This window comes from Podarcis vaucheri (genome assembly GCF_965113315.1).
Source record: "Podarcis vaucheri genome assembly, chromosome: 13".
Taxonomy (NCBI): domain Eukaryota; kingdom Metazoa; phylum Chordata; class Lepidosauria; order Squamata; family Lacertidae; genus Podarcis; species Podarcis vaucheri.
Genome location: NC_138751.1, coordinates 22617275 through 22634882, shown reverse-complemented (window position 1 = coordinate 22634882; position 17608 = coordinate 22617275). Strand labels below are relative to the sequence as shown.

Genomic DNA, 17608 nt, shown 5'->3' with positions numbered 1-17608 from the left:
TATATAACTACATATAATGTGAAGAAAACCACTTTTGTGTTATGCTTGTATATTTTATCTTAGTAGTAAATATTATTTTTATTATAACTACTACTACTACTAACGACTAGTGCTTTTTGCAAACCACTTCTGCATGGACAGGCCACCTGCCAACCCCAGAACATCTGTAGGAAGGAGGTGTATTTCGCAAAGTAGACCATAATTTTGACTGAAGCAACAATAAAAGACTCAAAACATGAGTTACTTATATTCAGGTGAGAGAGATTGTTCAGCCTATGCAGCTAATGCAAATTTTTGGACTAGACACTCGTTGTAATGAGTGTTTTGTAATGCTTTTAAGGATACACACATTTTTAATTTAATTTGAAAAGCCTTGTATCTGAATATTAGTGAAAAGAATGGCCATTTTGAGCCAATAAAGCTCAGCCCAGTTCCTCTCTCAGATATGAGCCCATGAAATTGGAGTTGGCCAGACACAGATTCACAGAGCAATAACACGCATTTACTTTACAGGGTTGTTGCAAGGATTGTTGTCACAATGTATGCAAATTGCTATGAACAATGTAAACTGGTTTATAAATGCTGCTATTATTTCCCTCCACGCATCTCTTCTTAGGTCATATATGGCTCCACTCCAGTAATGAATGATAAAACCCCAGGCCTTGCCTTCTACCAGATGGTCCCTCAGGAAGCCCATCAGTATGAAGGAATTCTTTCTTTGCTCCTACATTTTAAGTGGACATGGATCGGGATCCTTACTATGGATGATGAGAATGGAGAAAGATTTGTGCAAGCTGTGTTTGAAGAATTTTCCCAGAAAGGTGTCTGTTTTGCCTTCATAGAAAGAGCCCCCAAATTCATTTCTGTCAGTCAGTTTAACAATATGCTACAACAGGGTGCAAAAATATATGACAGTATCATGGGCAGCAAAGCTAACACAGTGCTTTTCTATGGAGATTCTTATTCCATGGTGGTTCTGAGATGGTTGTTGTATCTACCAGCAATTGAGCATGTTGTAAACCAACCCAAAGGAAGAGTGTGGATAATGACAGCTCAGATGGAACTCATTTCTTTCCTCTATCAAAGGTATTGGGATACAGAAATAATCCATGGTGCTCTGTCTTTCATGATTCACTCCAATGATCCACCAGGATTCAAGACATTTGCTCAGAGAAGAAACCCTTCCAGCACAAAAGAAGATGGGTTTATCAGAGACTTCTGGCCCCAAGTCTTTGACTGTGATCTCCCAAATACTACTGTGAGTGAAGTGGATGGGAATATGTGCACTGGGAAAGAGAAGCTAGAGAGTCTTCCAGAGATCTTCTTTGAGATGAGCATGACTGGTCACAGCTACAGTATCTACAATGCTGTGTACGCAGTGGCACATGCTTTGCATGCCATATCGTCTTCAAGAGCCTTGACAGAAAAAAGAGTACTGAACTTCCATAATGAAGATTCATGGCAGGTAATGGGCTCAACACCCTTACATAGCAGAGCACCATATCTGTGGCTGTTGCCAGGGCTTTCTTACCCATAGGTGCTAGGGGTATGGGGAACCCAGGCGCTGGGCTCTCAGGAGTGCCAAGCCAAGAGTCCGGGGCCCAAGAGTTGAGTCCGGGGAAGAGCCTGCCCATTGGTCGGAGTGCCGCGGTGGGCTCTTCTGCTGCAGGCGGCTCTGTACCGTGAGTTTGGGGGCGACCAAGCCAGCGAGATGCTAAGGCGGCTGGCCGGCTCCACCCTCCTGCATACCTGGGACTGGGCAACCGGGGGGGGGGCACTGGGTGGATATTTGCACCCCGGTACCGCATATTCTTAAGACAGCCCTGGCTGTTGCATCAGCCTCTTAACTTTGTAGCAAACTCTCTAACCAATTTCTTGGGCTGTTCACATCACCTCCCCATCAGTTAACAATGAAAGAGTAATCTACACTTTTGTAAGCCTCTTTTTTCTTGTCTCCAAGCTGCCTTTGAAATATTTAGACCCTTGGACTATCTAGCTCAGTCTTCTCGACGCTGATAGTTGTTCCAGAGAATTTTGGGCAGCTGTCTTTCTAAGACCTGGAGATGCAAGAGAGTGAACAGTTGGGTCTTTGCATACAAAACCTGTGTTCTACTGTGTTCTAAATGTGTGCCACCACCCAAACAGTGCATATATTGCTGTGACCTTAGAGGCATTAAAATGTGATATACTGTATGCTACAAATGTGCAGTAATTCTGCGCTAGGGCTCAATAATGATTTTATCTCACTCTGAATCAAACTACAATGTCAGAAAAGCTTCCCCAGTCTTTCAGTAATTTCTGCTTTTCTGAGAAAAACATATTTATGCGTTCTTAAATTTATTTAGGTTTCTCTAGGTCAATGGGCTTTGCAAGAAATAAGTTCATTTGCTGCTTTTGGAGCAGTAAAGTGTTATGGTTAAAGCAAGGAAGTAGGAACTTTTACTTTTTTCCATATGTAAAATCCTTATTACCTTATTAAAAATTGTCCACTACTCTGCCTAACCACAGAAAACATTTCTTCTGCAGAAGGAGGCCTCCCAAGACTTACCAGGGTCAACAAACCAATGAAAAAAACTCAGGTCTCCTCTTTGTGTTTCCTGAAATGCATTTCAGTTGAACTCCCCCCCCCCTGTAAGACCCTCCCTGTCCAGTGTGTTCATCTTGGAACTGGTATTATTTGGATTTTCACAGTTCTCCCAAATAGAAGAATAGTTTGAAAGCAGCTAGTATGTCCTTTCCTCTTACCTGAAAGTTTCCTGGAATGATTTAATGTAATGTAAAGGTGGGATACTCTGACTGGCAGGAGGGATCATCTGCCAAATCAGGCCCATACAAGAAGAGGTATGGGCAAGTAAATGATGACTAAATGATGACATATTCCACCTGGGACATAACATGGATCTCTCTGGGTGGACTGTCTGAGAACAAAGGAACATAGAACTGGAGACTAGATGCCCCCCTCAATCAGATGCAGAGTGACATAGAGACACAGTGCAGAGACAGAGGAAGGAAGTCCATGAATAGGGAGGACATCACAGCTCTCTTCCATTAATCTTCCAGTAAGTGTGCAAGACCTGACCCCAACTTCTTCACACCTGTATTTCAAGCACAGCTGTTAAGACATTGGTGCATCTGTCTGATAGACTTTCTTGTACCTGAATCGTCACATGATAATAGTATTATCACCCAAACAAAGAGTTGATTTCATTTATTGTATTTCTGTGCTTCTTTTCGTTCAAATGAATCTCTGCTTACAAACAATATATAAAAATAACATAATAGAACAATGATACAAGGAATGAGTCATAGTTCTCCCCCTACCAATAGACTATAGCAGTGTTTTTCAACCACTGTTCCGCGGCACACTAGTGTGCCGCGAGATGTTGCCTGGTGTGCCGCGAGATGTTGCCTGGAGGGAGGTGGGCGAGTCGGGCGGCGAGAGGCGGGGCGGCGGCGGTGAGGAGAGGCCGCCCAGCGCGGGGCTCTCGCCGTCTGCCTGCCTGGCTGCCTGCGAGCTCGGCGGGCAGCGCCTCCGTCCACAGCGCCCGCCTCGCGGCTCTCATTCCCTGCCCCTGCCAAAGCTCACCCAGCCAAGCCGCGCTCTCCTTCCTGCCTCGCTTTGCTGCCTCCTCCCCCCCACCCCCAAAGCTTGGAGGTTCCCCGGCAAGGGGGAGGGGAAAAAATTGAAACTTACACTTTCGTGCGTCCCTCCCGGCGTGACGCTGCGCGCTGACGTCACGGGGCTGTAATGGTGGTGTGCCTCGAGATTTTTTTCATCAAACAAGTGTGCCTTTGCCCAAAAAAGGTTGGGAAACACTGGACTATAGTATAGAGCATCCTGGTGCCCTTTTCTGATCTATTGACTTCGCTTTTTCAACCTAGCTCCACCACTTTCTGAGAGGTATTTCATTTAACAACACTGCTGGGGATGAGGTTTCCTTCAATCACAATGGAGAATTGGTAGCTGGATTTGATCTTATCAACTTGATCGCTTCTGTAAACAAATCCTTTCACAGAGTGCACATCGGGAGGATCGACCCCAAAGCTCCTCCAGAGCAAGTTTTCAGCATCAACGAGAGTGCCATAACATGGCCCAACTGGTTTAACCAGGTAGGATCCAAAAGCTGGCAGTTTGGAAAGTCTTTCAATTTTGCATGGAAACACTTGTCAATGAAAATTATTGCATTACAATGAATACCTATAAAATGTTGGTTGCTAATTGAAAGAAGCACAGTGCATAGGTCACAGTACCAGAATCAATAAGCCCCTCAGAGTTTAGGGCACATGAAGGTAGATAATCCAGACTAGCATTCCTTTCCTGATCATTTATCCTACATCAAGTGTCAGTCTCTGCCTTCATTTGGATTCTCTTTGTCTTCCGTTTCCCTGTCAATTTCTCTCTCTGAAGGTTATATGACATCTGGATGAGCTTGAAGGCTGGTATTCTCTCACCAAACCCACCCTTGCCAACCTACAGCCCCTCATGTCTGAATACTAGTATGGCCACTTGCAAGAAAGCAGCTGACCTAACAGATTCTATGGGATGCCTGTGTTGGGCAAGTTAGGTTCTATATGTTTCTGCCCCCATTTTATGATTTTCACTTTATTAACTGAGAAATGTTTTGGAGGGAATTGATATATATGCTACTTTATTTATTTTTGTATATTCAGTTATATATCACCCGTTATCAAAGATCAATGAAACTGTGACACAGTTGCTCAAAATTGTATGCCCAGGAAGACTGAAAATAGATTGAATGTAGAAACAAAGCAGGCACAAAACAAGTAAATATTATACTATAGGATAAAATGAACATGAAGGAGTACCTATGTATATATGTGAAAATCCAAGCCACATTATACCAGTATATAATATTTATACTATTAGGTAATAGTAAAAGTGTTGTTCTTAACATCGATTTGCATTTATTATCAGGTGCAAATTGTATGCTTCAAAGATTGTTTCAACCTAGAGTCAATGGTGAAACTTCCACATAGGAAGAAAATGAGGTAATAAATTTATACAGAACTGGTTGACAAAAATAGGAACTTAATTTTGTAACTTTTAAAAAAAAAGATAAAGAAAAGTAAGACAGGCCGTAGGCTATCTAATGCTGTCTGTTGAACACATTCACATATGAATGGAATGTAGTACTATATCTCTTTAGTAAGATAAGGAAAGACCCTCCAAACCTTAAAGACTCTAAATTCCTTCTTCTCAAGGCTATGGTTCATTTTTTTTTATTTATGGCTTAGACACAGCCTCTTTCTATCTGCACTGAGAGTTGCCATCCTGGTTCTAGCAAGAAAGCGAAAGATGGAGAGCCATTTTGTTGCTATGATTGTATTCCATGCCCAGTAGGGAAGATTTCAGACCAGAAAGGTAAGAATTAAACTGTAAAGATTTAGAAAACATAAAGTCTTTGCTTCAGAGAATTGACACGTAAAAGAGGATTGGTTTTCTTTTGTGCTTGGAATATGATGGAAAGGTTTTATTTTGAATGGCTAGGAAGAAGCCATTGAAGAGTGAAGAAACTGCTGTGTGATTGAAAATCACTTCCCATTATTATAGCATTACTATATTTGTGGTCCTTGCTGTTTTTCTTTTCATATATGTGCAGAAATTGTATATATTTAATGAAATCTGCAAAGTTGGGGGGGAGTTGGGGACTATCCAAATTGCTTTTAAAACCCAATATTATTTTAACACCTCCATAATTCCAAAATATTTAAACAAGTGTTGCAAAATTCCACAGTACCACAATAGAATGCAGTTTGTAATTTAGAATAAATTGCATGGATTGGATTCCTGGCATGTTTGTGAAACCAAGACCATCTTTTCCTCTTCAGACAGGAATGAGTGTCACAAATGCAAAGATGAAAACTATCCAAACAAAAACCGGGATTTCTGTATTCCTAAGATTGTAACCTTCTTGTCCTATGAAGAACCTTTGGGGCTCAGTTTAACGTGTTTTGCTGTTTCCTTTGCTCTTAATACAGCTCTGGTGCTAGGAACATTTATGAAGCACCATGACACTCCCATAGTCATAGCAAACAACAGGAACCTCACTTACACTCTCCTCATCTCACTTCTGTTCTGCTTCCTTTGTGCATTGCTATTTATTGGCCAGCCTCAGAATGTGGCATGTCTCCTCCGACAAACTGCTTTTGGTGTCATCTTCTCTGTTGCTGTTTCTTGTGTGCTGGCAAAAACCATCACAGTGGTTCTGGCTTTCATGGCCACCAAACCAGGATCCAGAATGAGGAAGTGGATAGGGAAAAGACTGGCCAACTCCATTGTTATTTTCTGTTCTTTTGTCCAGGTAGGCATTTGTATTGTGTGGCTGGTAACTTCTCCCCCATACCCAGATGTAGACATGCACTCAGTGACTGAAGAAATTGTACTAGAATGTAATGAGGGCTCTGTGATAATGTTTTGCTGTGTCCTCATCTACATGGGCTGCCTAGCACTTATCAGTTTCACTGTGGCTTTCCTTGCCAGGAAGTTACCTGACAGTTTCAATGAAGCCAAGTTTATCACTTTCAGCATGTTGGTTTTTTGCAGTGTTTGGCTGTCCTTTATTCCGTCCTACCTGAGCACTAAAGGAAAAGACATGGTAGCTGTGGAGATCTTCTCTATTTTAGCCTCCAGTGCTGGGCTTCTGGTGTGCATCTTTGCCCCAAAATGTTATATTATTTTGTTAAGGCCTGAAATGAACAATAAGGAACAGCTTGTAAGAAGGAAAAAATGAAGAATTTAAATCTGTAATTTGATACACATCAAGGTGGAAAACCTCTGGTTTGCAGACCAGTCTTCATCCACCAGGAAGTCTAATTTGCCCTGTCAGGCCATTTGCACAAAACTGTGCACAGCGGCCCATCAATTGATGTCACTGATGGAAATGAATTAATATTGCATAGGCTTCCCCATCCTGCAGGGAATATAATTACACAGCTTGAACAGTGTTTCATCTTTGCTATGCTGATGAGTAGAGAGGCAGTATAAGTGGAAAATGGGGACTTGAAGGGGAAGACTTCCTCCCTCTTACCCTTTAAGTTATCAATCTCAGGATACATGAAGTAGGCTTGGAAAGGTTTTTGTGAATCTTCTTCACAAAGAAGAAGTCTTTAAAAAAGACCCCACCTTGTTCCAATCTTCCTTCCCTTCCAAATGAACATCTTATGGGTGCAGGAAGAGCTGGAAGAGTTGGTTCCACTGCCTTTGCTTGTGCAACCTACTTCTCCTTCCCACTAATGGAGAAAGAAAGGCCACATGCAGTAAGTCCGTCTTAAGTTCTTAGCAAAAGCACCCTTTGAAGCAGCCTCCATCCCCACCTTCAAAGGAAAACCCACTGTTTACTGTTGAATCAGAGCACGTTTCAGCCAGGTTTTCCACACATTGATGTTTGCTTCTATTCTGTGGTAAAGAGTGGGTTTTCCCAGGGGAAGCAGTGGGGGAAAGGGAAAACTCCTTGGATCCGTGCCTAGAAAGGATGGACAAGTGGAACACTGCTCTAGGATGAGCCCTAGGTCTTGATGACAGTGAACCATAGTGTGAAGAAAGTACAAAATTGGTTACTGCCTGAGCTCACAAGATCCTGTCTCCTCTGCTTGGGATAAGTTGCTATAAGCCTTTCATCCTTAACATTTAGGCCAACTATATAGCTGGGAATGTAGTTAATTTTGACTAGATGGTTGGCACAGTTTTAGTGACCCAGTGTATAATTTAGCAATGGTTGAATTGCATCCATTTTAAATCTTGCATGTGGTGATCTTGCAATTCAGAGTGCCGGTTTGAACCTATAAGGCCTTAAACGGTTCAGAACTGCAATACCTCAAGAACTGCCTCTCCCCATATAATCCAAGCTGGACTCTGTGTTCATCATCTGAGCCCTTTTTCATGTGCCTCTTCCACGTGAGGTCCAGAGGGTGGCAACATGAGAACTGAGTTTTTCGCAGTGGCTCCCTGCTTGTGGAATGCTCTGCTCAGGAAATTATCTCTGGCCACCTTCATTCAGCATTTGGCTGAGCAATATTCTACAGCCTTTTAAGTGTGCTGGCGAGGGGCGGGGTGCTATTTTGTTGTTGTTGTTTAAACTATTTACTTGTGTTTCTATCTTGTTAAAACGTTTACAAATGAATTCACTGCATTATTTATTTCATTCCGTTTAAGAACCACACATTTAAAACAATTAGACAGATAAAAATAATTAAAAATAATTTCATGGGTGTTTGCCCCCTCAGTTTTTTGAGACCCCAGTTTCAGCTGACATTTGTGTCTGTTATTGTCCATTGATTAGTTGTTAGATCCTTGGGTAGAATTCATTTTCCTGCTTACTTTTCCTGAGCAGAAGGAAAGCTTCCCTTTGGCCTGCCTCTCTGATATGCTGAGTTTTGGACCGAGCTGCACTCTGAGCTGCAGCCTTGCATTGCCTTTTCACTCCATCCATATGATCTCTTAAGTCAACCAGAGTCAACCTTCCATTAATTCTTCTTCTGCAGCAAGGATGGGCAACATCGGGCCCACCAGTTTCTCTCATTTTCACCCAGCATGACCATTGGTCAGAGATGATGGGTGTTGTAGTCGAAAACATATGGAGGGACCTCACTAGTTATCATTGCCCTCTCCATTCTACAGTTTATTTATCTCATTTACTAGTTTCTTGCTGTTCAGGTAGTATCATCAATAAAGGTGAAGGTAGATTTACATGAACACATGGATTGAATATAAGTTTATATTCAATCTATGAACACATGGATTGGATATAAATTTAGTTGGCTGGATGGAAATGTTGGTTAACAAGAATTGAGGACAGAACTTCCTTAGCAAAATTTAAAACAAATCATTTATTCTCTAGCTCCAGATAACTGTTTATTATTTATAATGTTCTTTTCTTGCTGTATGTCATTCCAAGTCCAATTGTCCCTTGCTAGCTAAGTGGAAGAGAAAATATCTGTTTAGACATGAAAACCAGCTTTCTCCAGCAATTCCACTGGGAAATTCCAGGGCTGAACTAGTGATTATAATCAAAGCCTAGCAATTAATTCTGCTTCTGAAAATCCTTGAAGGCATTCAGCAGAGCTAATATCAAGGATGGGAAAAGATGTCATAAATATACTGAATACCATTCTGAACTATGGAGAAGTGCTGAAAACAAGCATGGATCTTCCTGTATAGTCTAAGGTGCAGAACTATCAGGAGATTAAGCTTGCATGCAAGCCAAGTGGCTTTAATCACAGAAACTGTAGATCACGCTGTTATTGAAGAAAACAGGGGAATTTATGTGTAGAGAGAAGATTTGTACTTGTACTGAAGATGTCAGTCTTGGTCATCTTGCTGCTGCTATTTCTTTCTCACATGGTATGCAAGACACACATTGTTAAATGCAATGTCTATGAGCTACAGTCTCCACTTCACAAATATCATCAGTCTGGAGACCTCATTATTGGAGGCATTGCTTCTCAGGCTCGCTTCACCGCCAGTCCAATACGTTTTGTTGCAAAACCTCCACCAGCCTTGCTTGAAGAACTTCTGTAAGGACTTACTTTCCCTTCCTTTGACTGTTTTTATCTCCATATATTTTGTCACTGGAATGATCAGTTGCAAAGATGGAGCCTCAGAATACTGCCTCATTGGTTTAGGCCATAGAAAAAGATAATGCAATTAATATAATGTTGTGGGGAGGCTCCTATTTCTCTACAGAGAAGAATGATCAGTTCAAGCTTATTGCTTAAAATCACAAAATAGAACAGCAGAGATGGACAATGTTTAGCAAATATGCTGTGGGGGGGCACACTGAATCATAAAATAAAATTAAAAAGAACAGCTGGCAGTTGACACTACAGATGGTGTCATTACTACATCCAGCTCAGCCAATTATCTATGTAGATTTGAATTTCCATCTTCTTGTTTTATATTAAGAGATAGAATAAATGATCAAGCTTCTCCAGTAGTATATTTTACATTGTTCTCTAAAATCTGACTCCTGCCTTTCAATAAGAATGTAGCAACCCTTCTCAGGATCTTAATGAAGCAAGAAATTCATTTTTTGAAAATCTGATCAATGATTTTTCAGCCGACCAACATGATCTTTTTTTCTAGAACTTTGTGTCAGAGAATAATCGAACATACAATTAGGGAAATATTCAGTGTTGTCTAAAGCACACTGACAGAATAATATTTTTATTGTTTATTTGTTAATCTACAGTAGAGGGCATTAATTGGAACCTACAAAGATTAGGTTGTTCCTAAAAACTTATTGATCCTCTGGACTGAGTTGTATATTTTTTAAAAATAAATTTTATTAATTTTTAAAATAAAGATAAAATAAAAACAGCCTCAAGCATTAGAAGAGAGAGAGAGAGAAAGAAGAACCAGGGTGGGTAATAGGGAGGGGAGGGAAAATGAATATAATACCCTACATTAATTCATATGATACATATTTTATAGTCATAGTCTAAGGTATCAAGAAATGACTTTACCCTAACCTTCTGAAATAGATCCTCTCCACAAACTTAATTGGACCATTGGGGGTCAGAGTTCCATCACTGTTGTCAATTGTAAAGATTTTTTGACCCAAGCAAACCGCTCAAAAGCAAATATCTGCCATTAGGGTCATGGAGAGCATCTGTGAATACCAAGGGACCGTTTTTAGCAATAAAAGCCACACTCTGTGTCTTTGATGTTACTGGTGCACATATTTGATCGCCTACCCAATTCCCTCTGAATATTTCTGCCCTCAAGTCTTTTCCTTTGGTGGGGTGGGGGGGGGTAAGTTTCCTGAATTGAAGCAATATCCAGATGTTCCCTTTTCAAAACAAAACAAAAACAAAAAAATTGAAGTGCATAGACCCAAGAAATCCCAGAGCAGGGAAACCTCCCTGATGCACCAGAAATGAAATGGGGAGCCAAGGCAGGAGTTTGTTCCCATCTGATACAGAATGCAACTCTCTTTCTAGTGTAGTGCCTAAGAATTACCAGCACATCCTGGCCTTTGCATTTGCAGTGAAGGAGATCAATGAAAACTCTCAGATCTTACCCAATCTCACGTTGGGTTTCCACATCTATGACAGCTATGTCAATGCAAGGAAGACAAATCATGCCACAATGCTGCTTTTATCCACACCGGAGAAATTTGTCCCCAACTATAGATGTGACACCCAGAATGATCTAATTGCAGTCATTGGTGGGCTGGATGCCGAAACCTCCTATCATGTGGCAACTATCTTGGATATCTATATGATTCCACAGGTAGGACACTTGTGAGCGTGTGAGCATGGAATACAGGAATTGAACTCACACTTCCTTGGTGTATACATTTTGTGGATTGGAGAAAGAAATGACTGCATTGGAGAAGACAGATTCTTTCCCTTACCTTCTCTGTGAATATTAAGAAAAAGAAGCAGTCTTTATGTTTCACTTGTAAATCGGCTGGGGTGGGGGCACGATTTAACATTGGCATCAAAGTGACTCACCAAGTGGCATTTGCACTGCTGCCTCCCGCCCCCCTCCTGATAAGCAGCAGTGGTCCACCTGCTGAGAAACTAGTAGTGTGATAGCTCCACCCAACCCAGGCAGCAACTTCTCTTTATTTCCTATAATAAAAAGGTTCCTAAACTCTTTTAAGAAATGATATTGCGAGAGAATGGAGCTGAGAAAGGATTGTTGCCTTCAGAGCTGACCTAAGATATTTTGCCACCTGAGGAGAACCAAAAAGTGACACCCCCACAACCTGGGAAGAAGGTGTGAGTAAAAATCTTCGTCAGGAAGTAGAGGGGAATATGTACATTGAGCACAAGGGTGGAGGAGACCAGCAGCACCTCCTATTCATTGCAATATGTCTAGAGAAATTTCTACTATGGGAAGGAATGCAAACACCACAGATAAATGCATACCTACATACTAATCTTGCTATCGTCCCTCCTTACCCTAATCTCTTTTTAGCTCCTATATGGCTCTGCTCCAGTAATGAATGATAAAACTCCAGGCCTTTCCTTCTACCAGGTAGCTCCTCAGGAATCTCGTCAGTCTGTGGGGATTCTCTATTTGCTTATGCATTTCAAGTGGACATGGATTGGGCTCATTGTTATGGACAGTGACAATGCAGAAGGGTTTGTGCAAACTGTGCTTCCATTGTTTTCTCAGCATGGCGTCTGCTTTGCCTTCTTGGAAAAAATGCCCAAATTTACTTTTGCCACCGAAGGTTATGACATGCTGGAACAGGGTACAAAGATACATGAGAAAGTGATGAGCAGTAGAGCCAATGTAGTGCTGGCCTATGGAGAATCTTATTCCATGGCATTTTTCTTATGGCTTCCATATCTATCAGATCTTGAATATGTGAAAACTAAACCCAGAGGTAAAGTGTGGATAACAACAGCCCAGCTAGAGTTCAGTTCACTGGTGTTCCAAAAGACTTGGGATACAAAAATATTCCATGGTGCTTTGGCTTTTGCAATCCACTCAAATGATGAACCAAAATTTCACCAATTTGTTAAGAACAGAAAGCCCTCCAGCACAATAGAAGATGGTTTTATCAGGGACTTCTGGCAACAGGCTTTTGCCTGTGTATTCCCAAATCCAGATGAGGGTCATGCAGAGGAGGATGTTTGCACTGAGGAAGAGCAGCTGGAGAGCCTTCCTGGATCTTTTTTTGAAAAAAGCATGACTGGCCACAGCTATAGCATCTACAATGCTGTATATGCTGTGGCCCATGCTTTACATGCCATGTCCTTATCCAGAGTCAAATACAGAGCAGTGTTAAATGCTAAAGGACAGAAGCTTCAGAAACAAGAGCTATGGAAGGTAATGCACTTAACTTCTTCATGAAAGAGAGCATTTCATGGGTGTTTCAAGAAGCTTCCATCTGTGGTGAGAACTTTACCTCCTAACTCATCATCTGCTCAAAGTTGCACCTTTATTGTTCCTCCCATTAGCAAATATATATATTTCAATTTGCCTTCTCTGTTTTGCATTCATCATCCAGCTCCGCTTTGATGAAGCTTTATTTCCCTATGAAGGTGTGGGTGAGTGTGTAACTCACACACACACACAGAGAGAGAGAGAGAGAGAGAGAGAGAGAGAGAGAGAGAATTTGAGGGACTGGGTAGGGACATGTTACTCAAAATATTAGATAAGGTCATCGAAGGGTATTCTTTTATTTCCTACCCTTTTTCCACTGCAAAAAAAAAAAGAAAAGAAATACTAAGCCACCTTTTTGGGCAATTGATTACTTTGAATCTAGTTTCTAATAACTCTACATGATGATATAACATCATTCCCAGGAATGTTGATGCAGGGGATGAAGAGGAGATTACTGTTTTAATAGACCTATTCCTGATTTTTTAAAAAGAAAAATAAATAAGAAAGGTAATCCATACCCAGACCACCTTATCTAATAGTGCAGGTAAAGTCCCTTCTACTCAAACATTTGTGCATCCCAACCAATTTTGGAACAGTTTTCTCCTCCACTCATCCCCTAAATGTTGTAGAAAAAAGCTTGGTCAAATATGTCTGTCACGTTAATTGTAATGGCACGCAGCGTTGAAATTTTGATGATGCATGTAGTATCCATGGTTTCTGTACATTTGCCACAAATTGTGAGCAATTCTTCCATCAATCTTTTCTCACCCCTATACTGTTTCTGCTGTTAGTTGGAGAGAAAATTGTGTTGCAGCCTTGCCTAAACTATTGCCTTTCCCTTTCCAATTTAGTTCCATCGTTTTCTGAAAAATGTCTCATTTAACAGTAGTGCTGGAGACAAGGTTTCTTTCAACCACAACGGGGAATTAATAGCTGGGTTTGATATTATCAACTTGATTGTTTCTTCAAACCAGTCCTTTCACAGAGTAAAAGTTGGGAGGATGGGTCCTCAGGGTCCTCCAGAACAAGCATTTTCCATCAATGAGGATGCCATAACATGGCACAACTGGTTTAACCAGGTAGGATCCAACTGTAGGCACTTTAGAAAGACTTCCAGTTTTTAATGTCCTTGGTATGTCCTTGGTAGTCATGCAAAAAATTAATTTCATATAACAGTAAAAGTCCCCTATAAAAATCTTGCTTTTCACAGGGCATGAAGACATTAGGACCCACATATTTTTTGCCCTGGTTGCTGTGTTGCTTTATTTACTGAGAAATATTTAAATTAGAATTTGATTACATCACTGCTAATTGAATATAAACCCACAGTTGATTTTCTACATTCAGCTAACCTTCTTCCATTCAACTAAACTTGAAGATAAAGATAAAATCTCATTCAGTTAATGTTTAACCGCAGCTCAGATTTATCTATTCCCTGCATCTGCTGGCAATATCTGCTCGGAAACCAAATCTATGGTACAAAGCTAAAATTTAAATGTGTTGCTCCACCCACTTTTACCTCTGGCTCCACCCACCACTGACATGAGACTCTTGATAGGCTGCTCAGAAGAAAATGTGGTCCTCAAGCACTCTTTACTTAGGGTCTACTTGAAATATAAAATGATTTGATATAACTGCATTTAGTGTTTTCACTAAAGAAACATAATCACAAAACCACTAGTTAAGTGGTTACAGGAAAACCATATCTAACAAATAAACATGCATAAAAACATGCATGAGACTTGTTGGTATCAGGCCTCTGAACTGATGCATAATAAAGAAATTCAAAGTTTTACTGAAATGCCTTGTTCCTTAAGAATATTCAGAAATGCCCCAGAAATTTAATGATGCCAAGCTTATTATTCACCAGATTATCACTGATCTCTTTTATTTGTGGATTAGACACAGCCTGTCTCTCTTTGTACGGGGAGTTGCCAACCTGGTTCTAGCCAGAAAGTGAAGGAGGGGAAGCCATTTTGCTGTTACGATTGCACCCCATGTCCAGAGGGGAAGATTTCAGAGCACGAAGGTATGAAAATATACACCCACTGTATAGATTTATAATGCAGCATGGCTGTTGTTCAAGTGGAAGATTGGAATAAAACAATGTAATGTGTAGAGGATTACTTTTCATCCATGTATGAAGTGTGATTGAAATGCTGATAGAGGAGGGCCTTGTATGAAGCTGCTGAATGTAGAAGTTTTGGGGTTGTATAGTAATCCAAAGGAAGCCAAGTATCAGACATTAGGGGGACAAATGTAATGCAAGGATGTCAAAGTGGGAGGATCCAGAACTGAGGGAGAACGCCAAGACTCAGAACCCCCCAAAATGCCAGAAATCAGGAACATCGCTGTGGAGACAGGAAGCCTATTATATTGCTTTCTGTTTAGATGGAACCAGTAGCCAGCCTGGATGTGTGAGACCAGTTGAGACTCTGAGAATACTCCAGTGACAAATCATGTCAGAGTTAAATGGCTGGGCAGGGTTGACACTTAACATTAAGTCATCATTTGATAAACCATTGTTATTATGAAACTACTTTTTAAAAAGAAGATCATAGCTTATTTTTATGGGGGAACAAGTTCAGTTCCCACTTCTTTTCAAGAAATGAAACCACTTCCTCTCAGCTTTTCAACTGGAGGCTGGGATGTTAAAATAATAGCAGAGGGGGACAGTTGTGTCATTTAGTAGAGATTTCTACCATGTTCATGAGATAAAACCATTTTCTTTTCTTTTCTTCAGACATGCAGGACTGCCATAAATGTGCAGAGAAAGATTATCCAAGCAAGAATCAAGATTTCTGCATACCGAAAACTGTAACCTTTTTGTCTCATGAGGAGCCTTTAGGCATCAGTTTAATATCTCTTGCACTTTCCTTTGCTTTGACCACAGTTTTGGTGGTAGGAACATTTGTGAAGCACCATGACACCCCCATTGTCATTGCCAACAACAGGGGTCTCACCTACACTCTCCTCATCTCCCTCCTGCTCTGCTTCCTTTCTGCTTTGTTGTTTATTGGAAAGCCACAGAAGGTGACCTGTCTCCTCCGACAAACTGCTTTTGGCATCATCTTCTCAGTGGCTGTATCATGTGTGCTGTCAAAAACCATCATAGTGGTTCTGGCTTTCATGGCCACCAAGCCAGGATCTAAGATGAGGAAGTGGGTGGGGAAGAGACTAGCCAACTCCATTGTTCTCTTCTGCTCTTTTGTTCAGGCAGTCATTTGTATTGTGTGGTGGGCAACTGCTCCACCATTCCCACATATTGATATGAGTTCAATGACTTATGAAATTGTGTTAGAATGTAATGAGGGCTCAGCTCCAATGTTTTGCTGTGTCCTGAGCTACATGGGTATTCTGGCTGTTGTGAGCTTCACTGTGGCATTCCTTGCCAGGAAGTTGCCTGATAGTTTCAATGAAGCCAAATTCATCACTTTTAGCATGTTAGTGTTTTGTAGTGTTTGGTTGTCATTTGTTCCAACCTACCTGAGCACCAAGGGAAAATACATGGTAGCTGTGGAGATCTTTTCTATTTTAGCCTCTAGTGCTGGGTTGCTGGGTTTCATCTTTTTCCCTAAATATTATATAATTGTGCTAAAGCCTGAATTAAACAACAGGGAACAGCTGATAAGGAAAAAAAGATAGAAGAATTTAGGCATATATGTCCTCTACTATAATTTATACTTCCATCATTCCATGTGATTGCAAACTTGAAATTTCAAGTGGCTTTCAGTTTCAGAGCAAAACAGAGTGGTTTCTGCATAACTAGGAGACTAAGTAGGGAATTTGTAAATTAAAAAATTAAAGATGTTATTTTAAAAGACAAAAAAAATGACAAACTCTTTTTAGCTTCTAGGGTTAAGGGCATGTCATGGAAGGCATAGAGGACAAGCAATTCAGTAAAACAGACAACAACTTTATCGTCATTCGTAGGTAAGACTAGAACAGGCTTCCTCAACCTTGGCCCTCCAGATGTTTTGAGACTACAATTCCCATCATCCCTGATCACTGGTCCTGCTAGCTAGGGATCATGGGAGTTGTAGTCCCCAAGCACCTGGAAGGCTGAGATTGAGGAAGCCTGGACTAGACCATCAGCAGAAATTAAGTCCAGTGTTGCCTAGTGACTTCACTGCATGATGACATTATCAATGCAGAAAGTAAGTATAAGAAAATTAAGTACTTAAAGTTAAGGGCCTTGCTGAATCAGGGGAAAGGTCCATTTAGTGCACCATTTTGTTTTCACAGTGGCCAACCCAAGGTAAATATTCCCTTATGTACAAAATATCCATTTAATAGGGCTCTCCCAGTTTGTTTCGGGCCCCAAACATCAAGCAGGCCACACGCTGGATTTGATCTTTGGCGCAGGTATAGATGTGATCATGTCTCCTTCAATGAAGGTGCCATGATCTGATCACTACGCTCTGAAAGCCAGGATAGACTTTCCACCCCCACCCTGCTTAGGTGGCGATCCGATTTGGCCACAGAGGCTGATGGACCCTGATAGATTGTGTCAAGCCTTGCGGGACCTCCCCCCCCCCGGCGACTCATTGACTGAGCTTGTTGAGGGCTGGAATATCTGGCTCCTGGCAGCATTTGCTGAGATTGCACCTAAGTGCCCTCTGCGACCCCACAGAAACTGGGCACCCTGGTTTACCAAAAAGCTCCAAAAAATGAAGCGAGACCTCAGACTGCTAAAGCGAGCATGGCGGGGTGCCTGTGACAGAGCTTCAAGAACATCTTATAGGG

The 17608-nt window shown here is 41.2% G+C and overlaps 2 protein-coding genes across 2 annotated transcripts in view; both read left to right on the top strand.

Annotated features, from left to right (window-relative positions):
• Positions 1–640: 640 nt before the first annotated feature.
• The window catches only part of LOC309517445 (vomeronasal type-2 receptor 26-like), a gene marked incomplete at both ends in the record, with an annotated part of 38178 nt that continues 21210 nt past the window's right edge, over positions 641–17608 (top strand). Inside the window, one exon of the mRNA XM_082196678.1 lies at positions 641–798. Coding sequence (XP_082052804.1) covers positions 641–798 — 158 coding nt within the window. The remainder of the gene's footprint in view (positions 799–17608) is intronic.
• On the top strand, positions 884–16507 carry LOC309517446 (vomeronasal type-2 receptor 26-like; the record flags this gene model as incomplete). Its single annotated transcript, XM_082196679.1, has 8 exons — positions 884–1465; positions 3883–4110; positions 9431–9534; positions 10960–11251; positions 11945–12805; positions 13714–13941; positions 14765–14891; positions 15606–16507. 8 exons carry the CDS (start codon positions 884–886, stop codon positions 16505–16507), a joined length of 3324 nt encoding a protein of 1107 aa, XP_082052805.1.